This window comes from Myodes glareolus, chromosome 7 (genome assembly GCF_982192425.1).
Source record: "Myodes glareolus chromosome 7, mMyoGla1.1, whole genome shotgun sequence".
Classification (NCBI taxonomy): Eukaryota; Metazoa; Chordata; class Mammalia; order Rodentia; family Cricetidae; genus Myodes; species Myodes glareolus.
Genome location: NC_142032.1, coordinates 4,152,290 through 4,178,318, shown reverse-complemented (window position 1 = coordinate 4,178,318; position 26,029 = coordinate 4,152,290). Strand labels below are relative to the sequence as shown.

The following is a 26,029-nucleotide window of genomic DNA, read 5'->3' as shown; positions in this document are numbered from 1 at the left end:
TGCCGCTCATCTCCACAAAGGCTCCAGCACGCGCAGTGCTCTGTGTCAACGGAAGATCTCACTTGTAAACTCCAGTCATTTTCCGGGAAATGAGGACTGAGCGTGCAAACACATCCGGTTCAGGTTTTACTGGGTACACACTGTTTTGTTGTTCAGCTAGAGACGCCGAATGTCACAGAGAGGAACAGGGGATCCTCAGACAACTGTAACGGAAATAGAACACCAGGTGCATCTCGTCACAGAAACCTAATTTTGGGTTTCACGGAATTTTGGATCAGGCATTGGTGTTCGCTTTTCTCGCACTTTTGATTTCATGTTATTTGTTAAAAAGATTAAGTCATCTTATTTTGACTTGTGTGTTGAAGATTGCATTTTTGTTAGAGATAGTAACTATTAATAGACGCTGCTCCGGTGGACTGTGTTCCTTACTTTGGATGCTGCTCTGATAAAATACACAGCAAAAGCAACGAGGGTTTCTTAGGGCTCACAGCTCCTGGGTTCAGTGCGTTATGGCGGGGAAGACACGGTAGTCGGAGCAGTGGCTCCTGCCACAGAGAGCGGAATCTGATGCTCAGCTGGTCTCCCTCTTTTACTCGGGCTAGGACCTCAGCCTGTGGAAAGCTGCATTCGACTCTCCCCACCCTGCTTCACCTAATCTACACAGTTCTTTACTAATGGGTCCAAACACCGTGCTTCTAATTCCCATCAAATTGGCAGTAGAGATTAGCTATCATATAGACCATAGTAAATTTATTTATTGTGAGACTGTATTCAAACATCTATAAAATGTCAGCAAACATTGTCATTAAATAACGCCAATCTGTATATGATGGGCCTTTGTTTGTTTGAAACATGTACACATGTTTGGCCCCATGTGGCCAAGACTGTGACTGGCCTTGAGCTCCCGATCCTCCTACCAGTCCCCCAAAGTGCTGGGATTAGGTGTCGCACCACCATGTGACTGACATGCTCCCCAGTCCCTGCTGTCCTAAAAGATGTCAGTGAGCACAGCCTCCGCTTGGCCCAGACTTAAGGACTGAACGAGTGTTCACTGCTCATCCGCTTCCCAAATGGGCAGGCAGATTGTCGCTTGTGTCACACACTGAGACATTGCACTTGTGTGTAAGGTGGACGTGCTTCATTTCACCCCACAGCACCGTGGTGGGTGCTGTGAACTCACCCCTCACAAGCCTTGCTCTTCTGACATGGCTGGCCATCTTCCTGCAGTCAAGAACCATCCTGAGAAGTCGTTTTTTCTCGGTACTTTCATGTAGTCGCTCCTGATTAACAGGCAGAGTGTTGGATTTTGGTTTTTATTTCATTGCTTTGTTTGCTGGAGGGAGGGTCTTACTATGTAGCCTGGCTGTCCTGGAACTCACTGTATAGACCAGGCTGGCCTGGAACTCACTGTGTGCTGAGATTAAAGGCTTTTTAATTCCACCATTGGGCTTCTAAATAAAATGTACATGCCATCTGCTGTTCCTAATGTCTGTGAAGAGAGAGACTATTCGGACATCCAGATCTTTTCTTGCAATTTCTTATTCAGGTCAGGGTGTTAGAACCAGGAGGCCTAGCCCTGCGCGCTCGGGTCCTCACTGTGGGCTTTACTTTTCCTGTGCTCTTGCTGTTCTTGGGCCGTGTGTGTGTGTGCGCGTGTGTGCGTGTGTGCGCGTGTGTGTGTGCGTGTGTGCACTGTGTGTGCGCGCGTGCGTGTGTGTGTGCGTGCGTGTGTGTGCGTGTGTGTATGTGTGTGTGTTTCCACTGCTCTTTTGAGGCTATGTGTGTGACGTGTGTGAAAAGCACCTGGTCTTCCTGACAGTCTGTCAGCACACACAGTTCTTCGTGAGTAGTGTTATTCCTGTTCCTGGGAGCTTCATGTGTCATCAAGTCCTTTCGCTCTAAATTGCAAGCCTGCTAGATTGCTCTAACTTCGCGTTCCATACACACCTGAAGTCAATTTTATCCAAACAACTTCTTTACTACAGTTACTTTTTTTTCCTTTTTAAATTCCTGTAATTTCTCAAAGTATAAAGAAAACAGCACTCATCAGAAAGAAAAAGCTATTTTTTCTTTAAAAGAAGAGGCCAAATTCTCCAGACAGAAATTTCACACAGTAAAGGATTTGGGGTGTAGATAGGTGTGGTTCTCAATATAGTTTACAAGTCAGACATGATGGCACACACCTAGTTCCAGTATTCTCTTTAGGAGGCAGAAACACTGGATATCAAGGCTTGCCTGGCCTACATAGAAAGTACCAGGCCAGCCAGAGCTACACAGGGACCCTGTCTCAGATAGAAAAAATGTTTGGAGTGCATGTAAGAATGGGTTTTCATAAATATAATTTATACAAAATTATGGGAGACTGGGCTAATGTCAGGTGTATGAAGGAAGGCAATACCTCTCCCCTCCCCAAATTAACTCTTTGAAACAGTTAACTCAGCAAACGCAGGGGAGCCCTGCCCTCTTAAGTCCCAGGCTTTGATGCCTTCCCCGGGTCTCTGTTGCCGAGTAGAGTCGGCTACTGTAAGGTGCCTCAGAGGCCGGGGCACTCAAAGAGCCGCCTGTTCTAGAGACTTGGATCTAATTAGCACTGTCCAGACAGGAGGCCCCCCACGTCTGCACGGAGGCCGACCACACTGGTGTCCGGTGGAGCTCGCAAGTTCACCGCCGAGCGAGGGCCCTTGGCGCCATGGCTTCCCACCCTGGATGTGCTCCGGGCAGACGTTTCTCTAAGACCACCAGCGTCTTAGGTTCGCCAGCCACAATGCACCTGTGAGTCAGCCAGTTCTTTAGATCCGGTATTCTGTCCGTCCTGGGATATTTGTAGACCATGCGAAGATGCATTTGCGGGGGTTGGGGTAATAGAGAGCTGAATGGCCAGTAGTGAGACAGGAAGAGGTTAGGTGGAACTTCCAGAGACAGAGAGGACTCTGGGAAGAAGGTCAGAGATGCCAGGCGACTCGGAGAGGAAACGGGGTGCAAGATGAAGAGGTCAAAGCCACGTGGTAGAATGTAGGTTAATAAAAATATGGGTTAAAAACTAGTGGGACAGGCCTAAGCTCAGGCCAAGCTTTCATAATTAATAAGTTTCCGTGTCATTACTTGGGACCTGGCTGGCGGAGAAAGACTCGTTACAGTCAGTTTTCTTCAGAGGCCAGTTCAATTTGTTCCTTTTCTGTATCTGAATTTTCAAATGTTTCATAAGAACTTTATTGAAAATTGAAGACAGACACTTAGGAGCTGGGAAGAGCTGTTCCTTTAGTAACGAAGATTTCAAAGCCACGTGGTTTGGGTTTCCAAGTTTTAATAAAATACTCTTCATCCTAAGTAACACGTCCCCTGTTCTTTGTGCAAGCCTTAATTGTGAACTTTCAGATCAAGCTGCAGATGAAGCAGAAGGGAGTTGTTTGAGCCCCGAAGAGCAGAAAGTTCGATGGGGTTTTCTACAGGGTTTCTGCTTGTTTGTTGTATACTATTATACTGTAATAAATTCACCAGTCTAACAGAGTTCACAATGGCCAGAAATCCATCCTGGAGAAGAAATAACTACAAACACAGCAAGTGAGAAGGCTTGCCTTAGACCCCACAGGAGGACACACTCAGTTCTCAGTTGCTGTTTTAGCTTCAACACAATGGCTGCTCCTTAATCTAAGGCTGTTTCAGCCAGCAACTGCAATTCTGTTTCCGCAGCACTGGCTCCGTCACTGCTGCTAAAGGCACTTCAAGTCTCTGTCGTTCTGTTTATAAATAAGACTCAAGATTCAAAGGCCAGAGTAAAACCTGCTAGCTTAGGGAGGCTGGGTCGTATTAGATAACCTTCCCTCCTTACCAGCCACGTGGGCTTCCCTTTCACCAAACCAGAAAAGGCTACACCACTCGGAACCCTCCCTGCTACTTCCTGCGCCCCTGTGTACTTCCTCCCTGCTACTTCCTGCGCCCCTGTGTACTTCCTCCCTGCTACTTCCTGTGCCCCTGTGTACTTCCTCCCTGCTACTTCCTGCGCCCCTGTGTACTTCCTCCCTGCTACTTCCTGTGCCTCTGTGTACTTCCTCCCTGCTACTTCCTGTGCCTCTGTGTACTTTCTCCCTTCTTCTTCCTGTATCTCTCTCTCCTGGATGCCCTCGGATGCTCTGTGATAACTTTCTGTCAACTGATGCAGCCTCCTGACCCAAGGTCAATTTTGTTTAATTAACACCAGTGCAAACTTGGGGTTCACAGTGTGATCAAATGTCCCCCAGTACTGTACTCTGTCTTGTTCTTTCCCGTATCTTTTGGTGGGTGAGCTGGAGGTTAGGTTTGTCTGGATGGACTTTTCTGAGTAGCTTATAGAAAGCTCAGTAGAACAGAAGGTTAATTCTCATTAGATGCCAGTTGAAGGTAAAGTGAGAACAGCCGTGGTTGGGGTAATCAGTTTTCAGCGTGTGGCCAAGAGACTCCTAAGACTTTTTCAGTGGCTCTATTGAAATCACAACCATGTTAATAATTTTGCCTTTTTTCACTTTGCAATCTCAGAATAAACAAATAAACAAACCAAAAAAGAAACAAGAACAAAACCCAGAATTTCTACTGGCTGTGCAGTGTGATGGCTGTGCTGGGGGATGGGAGTGTATGTGTTCACTGTACATGTCCACTGTAGATTTCTGATACAGGGAATATTGAAAGATGTACAGTGTAGTTTAGAAATCTTGCCAACAAGACTGGAGAATGGCTCAGTGGCTAAGAACACTTATTCCTTCTGTAGAGGATTCAGGTTCAGCTCCAAGCACCCACACAATGGCTCACTGCCATCTGTAACTCCAGTTCTAGGGACCCAACATCCTCCTCTGTCTCCTGCCAGCCTCAGGCACTCAAGTAGTACACATACGCCTGTCCGAATGACGCACATGCACATAAAATGAAAACAAATTTAATTGTTTAAAAATGATGCCCAGGCGTTTCAGCAAGTCTTAAGTACATGTCAGGATTCTTAAATCAGTAAGTTTGAGAACCGTCGGTGTAGATATCATGTCCTCTAAAAAGAACCAAGCATGGTGCTGGACACAGGAGACCCAAGAGTGCTTTGAGAGTTGCCAACCGGAGCCCAAATGTCTAATGTGATGGAAATGTGAGGAGTCACACGCATAGAAACTCCTCGAGCCCGAGTGTCAGTCTGTCTGCCAACTTTGCATGAGACCGGTATCATGTCCGTCTGGTAGGGAAACAACAGCGGTGCGTTGTCCCGGTGGCCGGTTCTAATGTGGGAAAGTGTAGCTAAGTTTATGAGACATGGGAAGCAGTAGATGTGTGCTGGCGATCACGTAATTAGCAGACAGGGTGGGCGTTCAGGAAGATGAGCCGCTGAGTGGCTTTTGTCAAGTACTGCTGCTAGGCCCTTTTCCCTTGCCGGGGGGGGGGGTGGTGGTCACAGTAACATCCTGGAGGGGTGGTGTCTCTGTGACGTGTTGGCGCCTGGGAATTTCACATGTGATGAGGATAAGCTCTGTCCTTTCATGGTTCTTAGGAGATGTGGTGGAGTCTGGATTTGAGCCAGCCTTCCGTTCTTTCTGCGTACACGGTTTATATGGATTGCTCCCTGTTGTCCCGCTCACAAAGGGGAGGATTTGGAAGCTTCGGGGCAGGGGAGATTAACAGGGTGACTTTAAAAATGATAGGATTTGCTGAGTGCATGCTTTTAATCCCAGCACTCTGGAGGCAGAGGCAGGTGAATCTCTGTGAGTTCAAGGCCATCTTGGTTTACAAAAACTAGTTCGAGGACAGCTAGGGCTGTTACACAGAGAAACCCTGTCTCAAGAAACCAAAATAAGAAGAAAAAAATGAAAGGGTTTGATACTAGTGAAGAGAGGAAGATCAAAGTTGTGGACTTGGCTTGTTCCAAAGTAAAGAACATCTAGAGTCCAGAGACTAAGATGTGAACACAAGACTCCCAGTTCAGACATGTTATATAACAGACCACTGCAGATGCATTCAAAGTCACAGAACATAACATGTCATATGTAACAGTTTTCTATAAGTGTAGACAGCCGTGTTACCCCCCCCCCCCCCCGCCCCACCTCGTGTGCATGCTGCTCCATGTGCGCGTGGACGCCAACCGTCAACCTTGGATGCCTTTTCTCAGGAGCCACCGCCTTGGTCTCTCGTCAGGACCCAGCGCTCGCTGACTAGGTTAACCTGGCTGCCAGCGAGCCCTAGGGGTCCAGTTCTCTCTGCCTTCCAATCACTGGTCTTCTAAACACACGCCACTGTGCCTGGCTTTTTTATGTGTGTTCTGATCCTCCCGGTGTAGCCAGCGTTCGTGCTACCTGTGAGAACACACTGTAGCTGCGTGAGTCACTGACCACTGCAGACGCTGAATCATTCCGTGTTTTTATGGGATAGTGGTTGTTGTCCATTGCTTACCGCGGACAGAAACTGCTGTTTTAAATTCTTTGCCTCTTCTCGTGAGGCACTTATTACTGCCCCCTACTTTAAGATGAACTCATTCAGAGCAATTAAGATGTGCTTAAGCACTTCACCATCTGTGGTGGAGCTGTAATTGCCACCCTGCCAGTTTGCGTTTGAGCCTCTGCTCTTGCCGCTTATCCTTCTGCGCCCTCTCTGTGGGACGCTGACTCAGGGTTGACTCCTGCGAGCTGGGGAGAGAGCTGCCAGTCTTGGGGTGGGGCTGGGGAGAAGCTGTGTCTTAGGGGATGGGGCTGAGGAGAAGCTGTGTCTCAGGTGATGGAACCGAGTGTCGGGTTCTAAGGAACTAATTTTTGCCAGTCCTGATGAACTTTTAAGACAGTGATTCACCCATGTTGAATTCCCTCCTGCCTTGCGCTTGTGCAGGAAAGATGAGCTATGCAGTGTGACGGTGCCTTCATCAAAGGCCGTTTGCCGTCATGTCTGCATATTTGTGGAAGTTACAATTTTTAATATTCTTTTCATTTTTTAGTCCTTTTGCTAGCACAAGCTTATCATTAATAAATTTGCATTTCTACAAAATTCTTTGAGATTTGGCCCCAGATAGGGTCTCACTAATGTAGCCCTGGCTGGCCTCGAACTCATAGACATCTGACTGCCACTGCCTCCCAGGTGCTAAGATTAAAGGGTACAGCACCACAGCTGGCCTGAGTGTCTCTGTAAAAGTCACAGGTGCAGATTATTTTCTCCAGATTATAGTCTTTTTGTCCTTCTCACTACTCCACGTGAAACACTCAACAAAAGCAGAATTAGTCCCAAAGAGTGGCAGGTAGACTGCACAGTGCAGGTGTGTGTCAGCTGGCGGATAGACTGCACGGCACAGGTGTGCATCAGCTGATGGACAGGCTGCACGGTGCACCTGCGTCAACTGGTGGACAGACTGCACGGTGCACCTGAGTCAGCTGGTGGACAGACTGAACGGTGCAGGTGTGCGTCAGCTGGTGGACAGACTGAACAGTTCAGGTGTGCCTCAACTGATGGACAGACTGAACGGTGCACCTGTGTCAGCTGGTGGATAGACTGCATGACGCAGGTGTGCATCAGCTGGTGGACAGACTGCACAACGCAGGTGTGCTTCAGCTGGTGGATAGACTGCATGGTGCACCTGAGTCAACTGGTAGACAGAATGAACGGCGCAGGTGTGCGTCAGCTGTGGACAGACTGCACGGCGCAGGTGTGCCTCAGCTGGTGGACAGACTGCACAATGCACCTGTGTCAGCTGGGGGGCAGCCTGCATGGTGCACCTGCATCAGCTGGTGGACAGATTGCACGGTGTACCTGCATCAGCTGGTGGACAGACTTCATGGCGCAGGTGTGCAGAGAGACGCGGCCCAGACCTCAGCTGGGATGTCTTAGTTCCATGAGAACTAATGTCCCTAATGGATAGTGATCAATTCTAAAAACATTTTCCTTTCAGACAGGTTTGCTGTCAGTAGTCTTTTTTCGAGAAAGCACGCTGCTGGCTAAGAATGCCTCTGCTGTACTTGGTGTTCTGACCCCATGTTGCCCAGGGTTTCCAATATCTAGCTTTGATTTAAATGTGTGATATTGTGACGCGCTTCCTGACCAGCAGGAATGGATGACCACAAAATCAAGAATCCTTCTCAATCACAATTTATTAGAGCTACTTGATTGAAAGGGGGAATGGGGAAAAGGGATGACGAGAGAGAGCGAAAAACCCAAAGACAGCCTCTTTTCTAGGGTGAGAGGCTCGAATGCTGATTGGTTGATGCCATTCTGCTAGGGCCCAAGGCCACAGGACAGGTCAGGGAACCGAGTCTCTGAAATGCAAAACAAGGCTCCAAGCACACTGGCCTGAGCGGCAACATCAAAGGATTTGTATACCTCCAGGCTGTAGGACTGCTGGCACTATCTCGCCAAGGCGACATCATGGTGGCTCCCTACATGATATATTTACTAAGATGGGTGTTAGTATTTCATGGAATAGTACCAGATCATTTGACTTGAAATCATTTCAATTGTGTGTCTGGTAAAATTATTGATTCTTGTAAGCCATGCTATGGTTTATTGTACCATCCTTTGCACTTGCGGGCATATAATGTCCCCACTCTCTGGAGAGTATTGGTTCCAGGACCTCTGTGGTGACCAATCCATGGGTCCTTGGCTCCTGCTAAAACATGGTGTGATGTATGCGGGCACCTCAGTCCTTCTGCTCAGACTTCTGAGTATCTCTAGGCAGCCCCTCCTACAGAAGAAACGCTATGTAAGCAGGTGTCATCCTGGGTTACTCAGGGAATAGTGACAAGTCTGCACATAATCATACAGAACTCTCTTATTTTTTAGAATATTTTTTTTAATCTATAGTTAACTGTGTGAATGTGGAATTCACAATGCATAGAACCGACTATACCTGCAATTTCTTTAAAAGCCAGTGTGCCCAGTATAAAAATAGTTTTGGAAATTTGTGATAATAGTATGCACATGTAAGCCGTGAAGCCATATTGGTGGGTTTTGTTTTTCTCTTGTTGGCTGGTGTGGGGAGTTTGAATGTTTCTGGGCTTGCAAATGCTTCCCACACAACAGAAGCAAACCAACAAGGCAATTTCAGTGTGTTGTTTTTACCTTCACGTTGTTTTGGGTTGGTAGTATTAATAAAGTTCTCTCTGTTAGGAGGCATGCCTGACTGTCCTGAGTTACTCATGGCCGCCCTTCTCATTTCCTTTCCTAGAGATATATTGCCATTGGAGAACTGGGGAAAGCTACAGACACGCTGGATTCTACTGGGAAGGTAACGGACGAGAAGCCATATGGTACGGAACCTCTAATGCCATTTTCCTTGGCAATTAAAAAAGTTTGTGTGATTGCAAAGTGCAGAACTTAAGTAGCATGTGTTAGCGTTCGTTGGTAATCCCAGCCCTGGGAGGCTGAGGCAGGAGGATTGCAGTTCTAGACCAGCCTGGCTACACAGTGAGACCCTGTCCCCAAGAGAAATGTCACAGCAGAATTACAAACAGATATGGTGTGCGATGTTTCCGGCTCTCAGAGTGATCTCTCAAGCTGTGCTCATCACGTCAGACTGTGCTCTGAGTTCCACTGATTTTCTAAGCGATTTCCCCGAGTTTTTGTAGTGTTCAGAATTATTGTATTTGTAGCCAGGATTTAGGATGTTTTTCCCTATGAATGAGTACCAAAACAGGGTTATTATTATGGTGGATTTGACCTGTGTCATGCCTCTCCTGAGTTTTTAAACCAACTTCCCGGCTGTTGAAATACATGTGCCTGAGTGAGTCCTGCAGAAGCCAGCATGTGCCTGTGTTTCGGAGTGCAAAGATCCAGCAGGGGAGAGCTAATTCTCTGAAGGAGAAGGGAACTCCCCAGGGCCCACCTTAATTTGTCTGCTATTCTTTCACTACTTCAAGAAAGGGAAGACAAATGAACTGGTCTCCTAGCAACTCACACAGAGCAGGAGCTGTTTATAGTGCAGCACTCGGCACCGTTAGGGAGTTCACCTGCACTGTGATGTCAGCGACTCTGAGTTATTTGCAGGCATTCTGGTTTTTCCCGTGTTTGACATTAACTCTTCTTGATTTGACTGCAGACAGTGTAATGTCTGCTTCCCTGTGCTTTTGTGTTGATTCCATTTATGCCGGTAGCAAGGCGACCTTCACTTGCCCTGCCAATATCTCTGTTCCATGTAGTAGCTCACTCAGTTAATCAAGCGATATAATGAAAATTAAAACCACTGATTGATTTCCACATCCTAGATGTTGAGGTAGCTGTGAAATTATTGTTGGAATTGGTGAATGCCGGCATTCAACTAAATCGCCTTATTAGGGGAAGCCCAGCTATGATTTTCAGTTAGTGGGGCTTTTAAGGTGTAAGAGGCATAAGACAAGAGGCGGGTGGACTTTCAGAGTACGCAGGGACGCCGGGGAGGACTTTCAGAGTACACAGGGATGCCAGGGCGGACTTTCAGAGTATGCAGGGATGCTGCTGGCAATGACACCCAGACGAGTAAACCTCCTGTGTTCTCATCCCCATTGGCCAAGCATAAACCAGGAAAGGAAGCTTCAGGACCATGGTGGAGGAGGGCCGTGTGAAGGGAGTGCGGCCAGAGGAAGATTTAATTCTGTCTGCCCTTCCTAACCTGTGTTCAGAGCGTGTCTTAAGGTCTTTATTTGTCACCCCCCAATTAACAATGATTCAGCTTCGTATTGCGGCTGAAAGGTGATGGGTGGCACACAGACACGCCACGATCACATGACTCTGAGACAGAGCGGATGGCCGCGTGGACCAGGGCGCCAGTGGCAGAGCCAGGGCAGTTTTAGCTGGAGAGAGAAGTCAGTTAAAGTGCTGCAGCCGGACTACTGATGCCTTGGATGGGGATAGGAAGGAGGCCGCCAGTTGTGATCATGGTTATAAACCTGGTTGGAGAATGCTGCCATTCATTGAGTGGGGATAACTGGTGGGCAGCTGAGATAATGCTTTCTTCCTAGCCTTAAGCATTTTGGAATCTTAAAAATGTCTGCATTACATCTGTTAATCTGTAACTTTGCGTTAAAGAAAGATCAGGGTTAGAGAGATGAGTCCCTGGGTGGCCAGCGGTGAGCACCTGCGTACCCATCCCCAGCACCCATGTAGGTCTGCGCCTGGAGCTCCCTAAACCTAGAAGTCCTAACGGAGCTGGAGGCAGGGACAGGAGACTCCAGATGTCATGGGCCAGCTACTTTGGCAGCAAGCATGGTGACAGGCATGGACTTGAAGATGTCTTCTGACCGCCACATGTGTGCCCCCATCTCATGGGGTGGGGTGGGCACACACATGCACACACATGTTGTGGGAGTAACTTCCGCTGCCTCAACCAATAGTCGCTGAAATACGAGCCCACAGTGCAGCGGGGAGCGACTTCCGCTCCGTCAGCCAATAGCTGCTGAAATACCAGCCCACTGGGGCGTGGTATATTTCTCTTTTAAAAAGAGAAGCAGATCCGGATCAGGCTCTCTTGGTTCCGGCTCTTGGTTCTGGTGCTTGCTCCCGGCTCCTGCTCCAGGCTCCTGCTCCAGCGACTAGGCTCCCTTCCTGACGGTTTATGGTGTATGTAAGTTTTACCCCCCAAAATAAATAACCCCTTAAAACATAACTGGTATGGGATTGATTCGCCGATACACACACACTGTCACAAATTTTTAAGAAGTGAAAGATAGCACAGTGCGTCGATGTGCTGAGTCCTGAAGACGAGGAGGGGGGCTTCCCTCCAGCCCTGGACAGAAGCATCCACCACACGGTGTGCTGAGTCCTGAAGACGAGGAGGGGGGCTTCCCTCCAGCCCTGGACAGAAGCATCCACCACACGGTGTGCTGAGTCCTGAAGACGAGGAGGGGGCTTCCCTCCAGCCCCAAACAGAAGCATCCACCACACAGTGTGCTGAGTCCTGAAGACGAGGAGGGGCTTCCCTCCAGCCCCAGACAGAAGCATCCACCACACGGTGTGCTGAGCAGTACTCAAGACCCTGGAGGATGATGGTTCCAGACATTGTTTGCAGATTGGCAGGATTTTTCCATTTCCTTTAGTAAATTATGAAATATTTGCTATCTGAAGCCACAGTGGGCACCGGACAAGAAGAAAGGGTTTAAATTCTAGCTTCTGCCTTGAGGAACTGACTGCCTAGTGGGGAAATTCGTTTTCAGCCGTCCAAGGCCAGGATTTTATTTCCCTTTAGGATTATTCTGAAATAAAACCCGAAACACAGTGACCTGTCTGCATAAAAATATATTTAAAGTCAACGTAATGCAACACATAGACTATAAGGAAGAAATAAAAGTAATTTACAGTAAGTGCACCAATATGCAAATGCAAACTCTGGGACACCGAGGGCTCCAGGAAGGAGCAGATGTGAACCACTGACCGCACAGGCACAAATCTCAAGTGATGCTCAGGTGTTGTGCCAGTAACTCAGTACGTCTAAAACCGGAGAGAAGTGGTCTGTATTGAAATATAAGGTAGAGTGAAGTTCTAGCCGTCTCCTTATATTGTCATTTATTTGTAGTTAAGCTTTGTTATGAAGTTTTATACAGCGAGCAACAGATAAATTTACAGCCTAGTTCATTATCACAAAGCAAACACCAAGTAGCTATTGCCCTAGTGAAGAAGTGGATTTCTTAAGCCTCTCCCTCCCTGCCCATGTGAGCCGGCTTCCCTTCGTCCTTTTCCCAAGGTGGACTCTAACTTCCCCATTATGGTGATAGCCCATACACAGTATGTATCCTTCTGTGCTGGGATTCTCCTGTATGTAGATTTATCTCTGTGCGTGTGTGTGTGTGTGTGTGTGTGTGTGTGTGTGTGTGTACGTGTACACACGCTTGCTGCCCATGAAGTCCAGAAGAGGGCCTTGGATACCCTGAGACTGGAGTTACAGGCAGCTGTGAGCTACTGTGTGGGTGCTGGGAACCAAACCTGAGTCTGCAACAACAGCAAGTGCTCCCCACTGCTGAGCCCTCTCTCCTGCCTGCACTCGTGTGTCCGTTTCTGCTGGGTTTGGGATCCAGGACTCCATGCTTGGAGGCAGCACAGTTTATCACAGCATTGTGCCTCGGCCTCTTCTATTAATAGATCTGTGACCTAGCTACCTCGGCCATTCTGACATATGCAAGATGGTATCTCAGAGACATTTTGATTTACATTTCCGTGATGGCTAAGGATGTTGAACATCTCCTCAAATGTTTCTCTATCATTTGAGATTCTTCTGTTGAGAATTCTATTTAGATCTGCATCCCATTTTTAAATTGGATTATATGATTTGTTGATATCTAGTTTCAGCCCCCTGTCAGATGTGGGCTTGGTGAAGATCTTTTCTCATTCTGTAGGCTGCCATTTTGTCCTCTTGATGGGTCCTTTGCTTACAGAAACTTTCAGTTTCATGAGGTCCTGTTTATTGTCAGTCTTAGTGCCTGTGCATTGTTGTTCTGTTTGTGAACTTGTCTCCCGTGCCAATGCATTTGAGAGTATTTTCCACTTTCTCTTCTATCAGGTTCAGTGTATCTGTATTTGTGTCGAGGTCTTTGATCTACTTGTACTTGAGTTTTGTGCAGGGTGATGAATATGGATCAGTTTCCATTCTTCTGCATGCTGACGTCCAGTTAGACCAGCACCATTTGTTGAAGATGCTTTCTTTTTTTCGTTGTATAATTTTGGCTTCTTTGTTGAAAATCAGGTGTCCATAGGTGATGCACAATTTTTTAAGCAAGAAATATTTTTCTATATTCTAGAAATTTTTATTGCTTTGCCTCTGATAGTACATATACAATCCATCATTTTTCCCTTTGTGGATGCCCAATTGGCCTTGCACTTTCTCCATTATTCTGCATGTCACAAGTCAACACCTTAGCAGGTGTGGGCTTGTCTGGAATCCACGTTGTCCACTCAGTAAAGTTGGTCCATCCTGGGCTCAGCACCAAAGGGTCTGTGATCTTGGAGGAAAGATAGATCTCCCCACCTTATTTATTATAGACCCCTCCCCAAAATAGCTATTTTATCAAAGGATTTCATCCTTTCTCTATCTCCCCCTCCCCCTTCCTCCTTCCTTCCTTCCCTCCCTCCTTCCGCCTTCCGTCCCCTCCCCTCCCCTCCCCTCCCCTCCCTCCCTCCCTCCCTCCCTCCCCCCTTCCTTCCTCCCCCCCTTCCTTCCTTCCTTTCTTTCCTGAAATTTAGTTTGCTTTTAAATCATGAGAGTAAATTTGGGAGGGTTGTGAGTTGTCCTGGTCTCATGCAGGTAACTACAGCTGCCCCTGGACTCATGACTGGGATAGCCATATCATGTCCAGAGGACAGTATTAACGTAGATTTTCTCTGATTTTTTTTTAATTCTGTTTTCTCCACATTTAAATGTTAAACTAACTTCACATTTCTGGAGCTGATTTAATTTGGTCAGCATATATTATGTATACACGGTAGATTTGATAGGTGGATATTTAGTGTTGTAAAAGGAGCGTTCCCACCGCTCAGCTCCCGGCTAGCTTTACCTGAAATAATTACATGGAAACTGTATTCATTTAAACACTGCCTGGCTCATTATTTCTAGCCTCTTCTTGGCTAACTCTCACACCTTTTTTTTTTGGTTTTTGAGACAGGGTTTCCCTGTAGTTTCTGGTTCCTGTCCTGGAACTAGCTCTTGTAGACCAGGCTGGTCTCAAACTCACGGAGATCTGCCTGCCTCTGCCTCCCGAGTTTTGGGATTAAAGGCGTGTGCCACCACTGCCCAGCTAACTCTCACATCTTAATTAACCCATTTCTAATAATTTGTGTTATCACCACGTTACTGTGGCTTACCGGGATGAGTCTAACCTACATCTGTCTCAGAGAGGAGAGTCATGGCATCTGCCTGACTCTGCTTTTTTTCTCCCAGCATTCTGTTTGGTCTACTCCACCTATCTAAGCTGCTGTTCTATCAAAAGGCCAAGGCAGTTTCTTCATTTGACCAATGAAAGTAACACATAGACAGACCCTCCTATTCCAATTTAGTTAAGGTTTTTGCATCTGTGTTTGTGAGTAGGCTTACCTTGTGTTTGTTTTTCTTTCCCGCCTCCAACTTCACCCTCTCAAGGTTCTGACTGGGCCTAAGAATTAGGTCAATGTTGCCGTGCAGTGGTGGCACACACCTTTAATCCCAGCACTCAGAGGCAGAGGCAGGTGGATCTCTGTGAGTTCGAAGCTGGCCTGGTATGCAAGAGCTAGTTCCAGGACAGGCTCCAAAAATACAGAAAAAAACCTGTCTCAAAAAAAAAAAAAAAAAAAAAAGAATTAGGTCAATGTAAGAACGATGTTACCGTTTTTAAATCCGGTTTTATCTTCATGGTGCTGGGTGCTGGAGAGAACCCCGGGCTTCAGAGTGGCCCTGCCTCTGAGCTGTGCCCTTGGCCCTGCTCTTAATGGTCTTTCCATTTCCTGAGCATTTGTGCCCAGTTGAAATGACTTCTTTTTCTAATATTTGGTAGTACTTACTGGTAACATCTCTGGGATGTTCTTTTATAAAGAAGTTAGAAAATTATGAATTTTTTAAACTCTGGGCAGAAGCACATTTGAGGTATTTATCTTTCTCCTCTCAGACGGTAGTCCTTGCTCCCTGCGGTGTAAGTCCAGACACCGCCGTGAGCGAGGACTGGGGGCTCCGCAGCTGCTGTGGTAGCTCAGCTGTCCAGCGATGGCTCACTGTGGTAGAGCATTGCCCTTAGCTGTCCTCTGCTGTGAGCTCTGTAGTTCAAGTAAGTAGCTGCACTGGGTGCATAGGGGGGATCGACACGTGTGATAGTTCATGTGTGTGATATAGTTCATGTGTATGATACTTTGTGTGTTTTATATAGTTCGTGTGTGTGATAGTGTAATGGCAATAAGACTGCACGACCTGTTCATGTGTGTGATAGTTTGTGTGTGTGATATAGTTCGTGTGTGTGATATAGTTCATGTGTGTGATATGGTTCATGTGTGTGATAGTTCATGTGTGTAATAGTGTAATGGGGATGAGACTGTGCAGCCAGTTCATGCGTGTGATAGTTCATGTGTGTGATAGTTTGTGTGTGTGATAGCTCATGTATGTGATAGTGTAATGGGGATGGGACTATACAACCTGTTCATGTGTGTGATATAGGTCATGTGTGTGATATAGTTGGTGTGTGTGATAGTGTGATGGGGATGAAGTTTTCTGTGTGTGGTGCTGGGGATTGAACTCAGGACCTTTTTCCATGTTAGGCAACTGCTTTACCACTGAGCTACAGCCCCAGCCTAAAGAATGAACGCCTTCACGTGGATGGCCCATTGTGGCCTTCGGCACTTGTCCCGCACCTCCTCACTGCGCATCCTTGGCATGGAGAACTCGCCTCTTCCAGATCTTATGGTAGTAGCGTAGTTAAATCATGGGACAGCTGTTTTGCTGGACTAGGACCAGCCTTAGGTACAGCCAGCGTTTCACTGCTTCCTCTGTGCCGCCAGCCTGGCTTTTGTTATAGAATAACCTGCTCTGTGGGCTTTCTGTCTGGTCGTCCTAACATTGGATAAATGAGTCCCGGTGCCTTTTAAATGCCCTTCAACCTGGAGATTATATTACCCTGAGCCAATTAAATCTCAGCAAGAACAAGAACGTCTTGAGTGCTGTCTTAATAGTGTATGCTATCTCAGAAGAAAAACTGTCTTTGTCCTCAAAGCTCAGGATTTTGTTGGTGAGCTAATAGCTCAGCATGTTGTTGAAGATGGCCGGAATGAACAGCACATGCACCCCGGATGCCTGAGCTGTGTAGTCAAAGGGAGACAGTACACAGAAGTGGAATGAGAAGGACCATGTCTCTGTATTTTGTGTGTGTGTGTGTGTACCCATGTGTGTGAGTGTGGATACATCCATGTGTGCGTGTCTGTGTGTGAGTGTGTTGTACATCTGTGCATGTGAGTGTATATGTACATCTGTGTGTGTTGTAAGTCTGTATGTGTATGTCCATGTGTGTATATATTTCTGTGTATTGTACATCCGTGTGTGTACATTCGTGTGTGTGTGTGCATCTGTGAAAGAAAGCCACTGAAGTAGGGCAGAAGTGAGCATGTTCACAGGAAAGGAATGTCAGGAAAGAGCTGAGCCTAACAGGAGTGGACATCCATCTTGTCTGAACTGCCTGGCTAAGTTAATGCACTGGACCAGGTTTACCAGCCACGGCGTTGCCTTCAGCAAGTCCAGCCTGGTGGTAGCATGGACCACCTAGATTTGGCAAGCTCAGAATAGCACAACTAAGGTGTCAACTGTGATTCTTTCTTAATGTCACAATGGAGTAAACCTTTTCCATGGGAGAGTCCTCAGCCAGACTTCTAGCCACATCTCTGTGCAGTGGCCCGGATGAGGCTGCTTGTCTGCGCTCTGTGGTGTTGGAGGCTGCAGCAGAGGTTGTAGCTCTTTGCTGGCCACGTCTCACAGATTCTAGTTCTGTTTACGGTTAGCTCACAAGGTCGCAGTGAGGCTGAGACTCTCTACACAGTGCTCCCAGTGTCCTTAAAGTGTTGTTGTGGCATTGGAACAACCAGAGCACAATAATTTCTGTCTAATCTTTGTCAAATAAAATCCAATGTACATTTTACCAAATAAGTTTAAATTGTCTACAGAATAATAAAAACACTGACAGTAACCTAAATGAGCTACAGAATATTTCCAAGACGCGGTTTATTCTTGATCATCTGCAGATTGACAACCCAAATGCTGAACCTGAACGGCTGTCACGCTGCGTCCTTCTGTTGGATGCACCAAAAGGAGCCTGGAAACACGACTGGCGTGTGAAAGGCTTTGGATACAAGTCTGTATCTGTACAAATTTTCTAAAATCGGCCTTCAAATGCTAGCGAGCTTACCAAAGTGCTTGCTGCGTGCATCCCTTTTCTGTTCTGGTTCGTTTGAGCTGACTGACAGTGATCGTTTAAAAGTGGAGGGAAGTCCCAGGCGGAGAAGGACTGGGAAGACAGATCAGTAGCTCTGCTCGGAGACCATGAATGTGTGCGTAGGAAATTTATCTCACGGCATAGAACAGTTAAATTCTATGAAGTGAGACTTAAGGTGCAGTGGTGCCCACTGTCCCCTTTGTGTGACAGATGCGCAGACGTTGAGCCCCTTTGATCACCTGGTATTGATTACTGTAGGCCATGTCTGCAGCTGAGTTCATATCTTTCTTGGATTCTCTACAGGCACCATTAGAGTCTCCAGTGCTCACGACACATCATTTTTTAAGTGGGGAACAACTGGGTTAGGGTGGGACTTGAACTAAGGGAAATTAAGTTTCTATAAAGAATAACATAAAATTTGCTTTGCATCTCATGAATATGCATTTTATTATTTTCAACAAGGTGGCATTTGGCCTATAAGACACATACTGTAATTTATGATTTTTTTTAGTTATTTGTATAGGTGTTTCTTATGTCTATCTGTACAACACTGTACCTGGTGCCCTCTGAGGCCAGAAGAGGGCATCAGATCTACCGGGATTTAAATCATAGCCATGCAAACCGCCATTTGGGTGCTAGGAGTTAACTAGCCGCTGAACCACGGAACCATGTCTCCAACACCTGTAATTTGTATTTTATTGAAAAATAATAGTAAAGATTTTTCAGAGCTGTTGTGGATGTTGCCTCCATTGCTATCTTGTCTTCTCTTGATTGATTTTTGGCAGATAAAATAACACAAGAAGATATTGAAGGTGTTCTGCAGAAGTTCACTGGGAATATAATGCAAGTCCCCCCACTGTAAGTTCAGTTACTGGATTTATGTTTAATTTATCATCTATAGGTTAAGATCAATAATTAGAATAAAGTGGGCTTTTCTTTTGCTCTGTTTTAATCTGGACATTGTAAATAATCAGAAAGAGATGAGCAGATTCAGCCTGGATGCAGAGCTTTGGTCCCAAGACAGAAATACATTTGATCTGTGCTGGACGTTAGCACAGCCTGGCCTCCGTGCATCCCATCTCACCGACTCTTCAGGTCCCGTGTGTAGATATCAGGCCTGTGTCAGAGTCCTAATGTGTGTGTGCTCGCTGCCCCCCCCCCCCCCCCGAGTCCTGACAGCATACGCAGCAGATAAAGTCCTAACTTTGTAAAATGTGAGCATCAGCTGCCTTACCGCACATCTTGGTGTCCTAGGGTGTCCACGATAAAGCCCCACAGACTCGGGGCTGCTCCCCATGGTCCTGCTACATCCAGCCTGAGGTGTTGCTGAATTGTTTGCCAGTGAGAGCCTGCCTTCTCCCAGATGATGCCCTGGTGAGGCAGAGAGATGAAGGCATCTGTCTAGAGCAACAACTTCTTCCTGAGTGCTCTGAGTTATGACCTGGTCACCCTTCAAGAGGCCTCTCCTCCTAATGCTGTCATCTTGGTATTGAGAGTTTCAGCAGGTGACCGGGAGGGAAGGCACTCGGGCCCCCACTTAGTCACATCTGTGTGTGCGTTAATAGGCAATGCCAGGATATGTCACTGACAGTTCACTTAGAATTTAGATTTTATCTGTATTAGAAATTTTGATGTTGTTTTTGCCATGAACATTGAACTGTATCTGTGGAGATATGTTTCTTCAAGATTTTTCTCAAACATAAAACTCTGAAACTTTTAGCAAAATCTGCATAAAATGTTTTAATCATTTGTTAGACTAAGTTAAATATATATGTTTATTGTATGTGGACGGCCTTAGCATTTTCTGTGGTTATTCATGAGTCTGTGGTGTCAGAGACTTCACAACACAAAGCTCTGTTTACTATGAGACATTTTTCAGGGAGAAGCTGCTGCTTCAGGGTTGGGGGCTAGTGAAGGGAGCAACCAGGGTGATCTCCAGGAAGGCTGAGGAGGGTGCTGCCCACTGTTTATGCCCGTCGCAGAGACAGGAGTAGACCAGGAGAAAGGACTAGCTGAACTTTGGAAGGGTCTTCAGTTTCAGTGTGAGGAGCTGCTCGCTGTCCTCCCCACCCCCCCCACCCCCCACCCCCGCCCCGTGAGATACCGCTCAGCCCCCAGCACCTGTCTCACTCTGCTCTCTCCTCACAAAGCTATTCTGCGCTGAAGAAGGATGGCCAGAGGCTCTCGACGTTAATGAAGAGAGGAGAAGCGGTGGAGGCCAGACCCGCCAGACTGGTGACTGTCTACAGCATCTCCCTTCTGAGGTTCCAGCCACCGCTTTTCACGTTAGGTAGGACGGAGAGCTTTGGAATCATCTGCTTTGTATGTATCTTTACTTGGTGTTTGTCTAATGTTGAAGAAGAGCTGTTTGTTAGTTCCCAGTCACCTGGCTAGCTTAGACCCAAATTAATGACACAGAAACTTTATTAATTAAAACACTGCTTGGCCAATTAGCTCTAAGTTCGTATTAGCTAACCCTTACATCTTAATTTAACCCATTTCTAGTCATCTGTGCATCACCATGCGGTTGTGACCTACCAGCAAAGTTTCAGCACGTCTGTCTCTGGCAGCTCCATGGCATCTCCCTCTGACTTCACCTTTCTTCCTCCCAGCGTTCAGTTTAGTTTTCCCCACCTACCTAAGTTCTGCCCTATCAACAGGCCAAGGCAGTTTCTTTATTCATTAACCAATAGAAGCAACACATAGACAGAAGGACGTCCCACATCAGGCTAATTTTACAGAGTGGATCCTTTTGATCTTGGATAAGAAAATTTTATGGTCTGATTTCATGAGGTAAATAAAAACTGACTCTAAAGAGTTTCTGAAACTTCTAACCGGGCTAATTTCCAGATGTTTCACGGTCATTTTACTATAAACTTGGGAGTAAAATACTTTAGATCTCTTCAGAGAAGTAGGTAGGGAATGTGTGTTTTCAAGATCTTAAGGTTGGAGGCTGGAGAGATGGCTCCCCAGTTAAGAGCACCGGCTGCTTTTCCAGAGGACCTGGGTTTGGTTCCCAGCACCCACATGGTGACTCTCAACCTTCCGTGACTCCTAGTCTGAGAGGTTCCCACCCCTCTTCTGATCTCCTTGGGTACCACATATACACACGGTACTCAGACATACATACAAATCAATTCCCCACTCCTGTAATGGTAGAAATATAATATAAATATATTATAAATAGATATAAACATAAATATATAAATATAAATTCACTTTTATCTTACATATACTTTTCCTTTCATTTTGATTCATGCTTTCTGCATATCATTTTAGAGTAAATGTTGATCTGCTCCTTTAAAGCACAGCATGTTTGGTTTGGGGATAAAAGGTTGTGTTTATCCCTCTCTGTGACCTGCACGTTGGCGCCAACCATGTGAGAACGGGGAAACGGGAGACACAAGTGCTGTTGGACACCTACTCACAGTTTGAGTTCATGTTGCCAATTTGAACATGTGATCCATATTTGAAGTAAATTTAAAAACAAAAAAAACCCCTGTTTATATAGTTTTAAAAATGTTTACATAGTTTTTAAAATGTGGTTGTTAGTCCCCGGGTTCCTGGAAATCCATCCAGCCCTTAATTTCAGTCATCGTGGCTAGAGTCCCTTCAGACGGCATTTCTCCAGTCCTCCCTTCCCTCACCCTCCCTGCTTCTCCTTGGCGTCCTGATTCCAAGCGTAGTGAGTACCTGCAGAGGTGGCCCAGTGAGAAAACAAGGCTCACCTACGCTCACGCTTCCCCATTCTAACCGGCTTGACAAATAATGAAGACAAAACCTACCAAGTGATCCATTTCGTTCACTCCGTGAAAGCACAGCCTCCTCTTTGACAGAGCAGACAGACGCCATGAACGATCATGGTTTCCTGGCTGTGCCAGTCAGAAGTGCCTCATGGTACTGACTGGAGAGTGGGGAAGGGCAGCTGCCTTCGCTCAGAAATGCTGGCCCTCCAGCTTGGTCCCAGTGCTTTGCCCCCATCTTACCTCAGTACCCCCCAGCTGGGAGCTGTAGGGAAGAATTAAAGTCCGCAGGGGCTGAGTTTCGATTATTCTTCCAGATCTCTGTATTTGATTGATGCAACTAGAAATAATGTTTACCATGGAGTGTGTAGCCACTCCAATCGAGTGTGCAGTGTGTAGCCACTCCACTCTGGGTGTGGTGAGTTGCCTCGCACACACCTTGCTTTCTGCCCAGCGTGTGCAGCCACGCTAAATGGGACGCTGTCAGCTTTATGGCACTGTGTGGTTTTAGGTTATTTTATGGTTTTCAGCACCCCAATGTGGTTCTTTTCATTGCCAAAGGGATTTTTTGGTGGGTGTTTAGTTAAGTTTCTCAAATGTTATAAGATCTGAAAATACTTAAGAACCTACAGTTCATGATAGAAAAGCTGGGATTTCTATTTAAAACCTATTAAATGAACAAGGCTGAGGTACTGACATGGTTTGGCTTGCCAGTTAATTTAAAATGTGTTCATGCCTTTCTGCCTGCGCCACACTGACTTTTCAATCTCAAACACACATATGCTGCTGGATGAATAATTTATGGTTTAGCACATAAATATTTTATGGCTCGATTGTTTGCATAGTGCGTTTCTACATGTGTTGAAGAGCATCATTTTTATGTAAAGTGAATCTCTCAGAGGTCAGCCTTTTACCGTGTCCCTGCTAACATTCCAGATGTTGAGTGCGGAGGAGGCTTTTACATCAGAAGCTTGGTCAATGACATTGGCAAAGGTAAGCAGAAAAATGAATTATGAATTATCATTTATAGAGTAATGCTCCTTTTTGATGGGAGAGGGAATTTTCTGTTTTTCGCTTTTCTGAGTACTGGCTGAGGAAGTGAACTGTTGCTGCTTTTAGCTCAGATGCACTGTGGGTTTATAGCCTGCACTCAGAAGCCTTGCAGCTGCAGCGAGGCGCTGGTAATGGGGGTGGGCGGGAAACACATCGAGGGGCAGAAAATGAACACAGTGATAATGGATGAAAAAGCCAACTTTTTTTTCAAGTGAAAAACATTTTAACTCAAAGTGGGGTTCAGGAACAAAAAGATTTATCCTTCTAAAAGTTATTTACATTGATACAAATCAATTTTTTTCTTTTTAACCTGGAAGCCACAGTCTTAAAAACATGCAGAAAGTTCTGGTTCTGCCTCTTCTGTTCCCTGGTCACATGACAGTGGACAGGTCACACTGTCCTGTGTGCGCGTAATGGGGGATATTTACCTCATGGGTTGCTTCAAGTGCTAGGTAGTTTTGAAAAGCAGGTGTAAGTTTAAATCACCAACAGTCGTCCCTGCTTCAGCCCTGGTTTACCTCAGGCCTTGGTCCGGCGCCCTGGCGTCCAGGTAGAGTTCTGCCATCTGGAAGGTTGCGGGCTCACCTCACGTTTTCACTTTGGGTACTGCAGAGCTCTCTTCCTGTGCCAACGTGCTGGAACTGACCCGCACCAAACAGGGGCCATTTACCCTTGAAGAGCACGCCCTCCCTGAAGACAGATGGACCATCGATGACATCACACAGGCCCTTCAGCACTGCACATCCCTTCTGCCGGAAGAGTCGGCATTTAAAAAACCAAAATCTGAGAACTCCAGTGACCAGGTTTTAAGCTATGAATATATAACTCTAAGCGAGACAAAGAGAGAAGAGGATGCAATTAAGACACTCTGAGACCGGCCTGGGAAGATCAGTTCCTGGTTGGCGTGTGTACCCTGACCCAGGAATGGCCATTTCTTTGCAAGATGTCTTAATGCTACTGAATGATGAATATGATTGGATTCAGACAAATAAGCTTTCTGAATTTGATCTTTTCTTAGTCTTTTTCGTATGAAAAAGTAAACAATTTTCTAATTACGGAAAACAAGTAGTTCTGTTAGTCTCACAGAAGCAAGTGTACTGAATGTCACGTTTGCTTTGTTTAAACTGCCAGGGGTTTCCGCTGCTCTCAGATTCCTTGAGTGTATTTGAAGTGCCCAGGATTGAACTGCTCCTTGTGTTTGCAGCGCTCACGGCTGTGGTGAACGCTGCACTGATTGACTTAGTCCTCGGTGGCTCTGTTTCTCAGATCTTGACAATGAATACATTTTCCTAATAAATATTCACAAATGCACAAACCTCTGTTCTACCTCTAACAGAATGTAATAGTTTAGTATGTGTGTAGTCTCCCATGTAGAGCAGAACTCAGCTCCTGTGCCTCTGTAATGTGGCCGCTATTTCTGTGGTCAACCACATCGTATCAAATTTCTAAAAGTGTGGATTTTTAGAATATAAATCAAAGAGTTTGTCTTTGGTTAAGATTCTCTCCGCCTGCTCGTCAGTGTGTGTCTGTGCCTCTCAGTGGAGCTCTGATCCCCTGCCATGGATTCTGTATTATTTACTCCTTCAGATGATACTGTGTCACGGAGAGAGCGGTCCAGCATCGTCAGCTCCTACAGCTCTCGAATGCTTGTTTCACACAACTTGAGGAAGTTCTCACCCCTTCAGTGTGATCATGAGGATGTGTCACTTTTTAAAATAGCTAGTTTCATGAGTACCTAATTTTTTTGTTATGGGAGTATGTATTATTTACTTGTGTGTTTTGGGTTCTTGGAGACAAGGTCCCCTTGACCCCGATAGTGGAGCTGGAAACGTGGCTCAGTGGTTAAGAGGACACATTGCCTTCTCACCATGCCTCAGCCACATCAGGTGGCTCCTGCTATGCAGACCTGAAGGGACTCAATACCCATGTCTGTCCTTGTGGGCACCCGTGAATACACATGTCTCCATGCATACACAGATAAAACAGTTACTTTAAAGGTATCTAGATTAAGCCAGGATGACTTCACTCTCTGTGTAGCGGGGCTCCTCCTGTTTCCACTCCCAACCACAGCGATTGCAGACATGCACCCCTGTGTCATGTAGGGATGTAATGTATCATACAGATATGTTCAGCTACAGCGATTGCAGGCGTGCACCCCTGTGTCATGTAGGGATGTAATGTATCATACAGATATGTTCAGCTACAGCGATTGCAGGCGTGCAACCCTGTGTCATGTAGGGATGTAATGTATCATACAGATATGTTCAGCTACAGCGATTGCAGGCGTGCACCCCTGTGTCATGTAGGGATGTAATGTATCATACAGATATGTTCAGCTACAGCGATTGCAGGCGTGCACCCCTGTGTCATGTAGGGATGTAATGTATCATACAGATATGTTCAGCTGCAGCGATTACAGGCGTGCACCCCTGTGTTATGTAGGGATGTGTTCAGCTGCAGCAATTGCAGGCATGCACCCCGTGTCATGTAGGGATGTAATGTATGTGCAGCTGTGACAACATTCAGAACTTCATTTCCTAAAGTATATTTTCAAAAGGAAGATTTATTAAGTAAATACAATACATAAATAAAATACAAGTTTGTATGCTTTTCGGATTGCCACTCTTTTTAAAAGTTGTTTTCTGTAACTAAAATAAATAAATAAATAGATTAATGGTCTTAATATGGTTACTGTAATGTAAACCTAATATAAAAAGTCAGATGCTTCAGTAGAGTACTCTCAGCATATTGGCAACGTTTTTAATAAAAATGTTAACATTAATTCTGGGCAGGCAAGACGGCTCATCACGTAAAGAGAGGTCCTTGCCCCCACGCCTGGTTGTTCCCTGGGCAGCCTACGTAGTGGAAGGAGAGGACCAGCACCTCAAGCTGTCTGCATCTACTCCATAGTGTGAGCATGCCTACCCTCCACACATAAAAAAAATATATTTTTTTTAATTTAAAAACTAATTCTTAGTATAATACAGGAAAAAAAAGAGTATTGCTATCATGGTAAATTTGTAAATTAGAAGTTTTGTAATTTTGATCCAACTGTCATGGTCCAACCTTGAATCCTGGCACTCGGGAGACAGAGGCAGGAGGATCTCTGTGAGTCCCAGGCCAGCCAGGGCTATGGAGTGAGACCCGGAATGTCTGTCACGTTTCTCACACCTGTCTGGTGCCCTGTGTTTGGTGTAACAAAGGTGGCAGTAGATCCTGCTGCCCTTTGGAACGGCACAGGCTGTGTGTTTTGTGTCTTCGTGAACAGCTGGAGTCCGAATAGACCACTTGGCCGAGCGATTTCTTTTGTCTTCTGATAGGAAGGAGTAGACTCTGGAAAGGCAAGTAAGTTCCAGAAATGGTAGCCAGTCCTTCCCTTTGACTTGAAAATGCTGAGGAAAATTGCACAAG

General features: G+C 46.1%; 1 protein-coding gene across 3 annotated transcripts in view; it reads left to right on the top strand.

Annotated features, from left to right (window-relative positions):
- The window catches only part of Trub1 (TruB pseudouridine synthase family member 1), a 95,434-nt gene that overhangs the window by 11,933 nt on the left and 57,472 nt on the right, over nt 1-26,029 (top strand). For 2 of the 3 annotated variants that reach the window (XM_085694153.2, XM_085694154.2), the window contains exons 4-7: nt 9,149-9,230; nt 18,608-18,680; nt 19,973-20,112; nt 22,502-22,558. In XM_085694153.2, the coding sequence (XP_085550279.2) occupies nt 9,149-9,230; nt 18,608-18,680; nt 19,973-20,112; nt 22,502-22,558 (352 nt within the window). Of the gene's footprint in view, nt 1-9,148; nt 9,231-18,607; nt 18,681-19,972; nt 20,113-22,501; nt 22,559-23,230; nt 24,122-26,029 lie in introns of those variants that run through there. The other variant, XM_085694152.2, reaches the window with a different exon arrangement.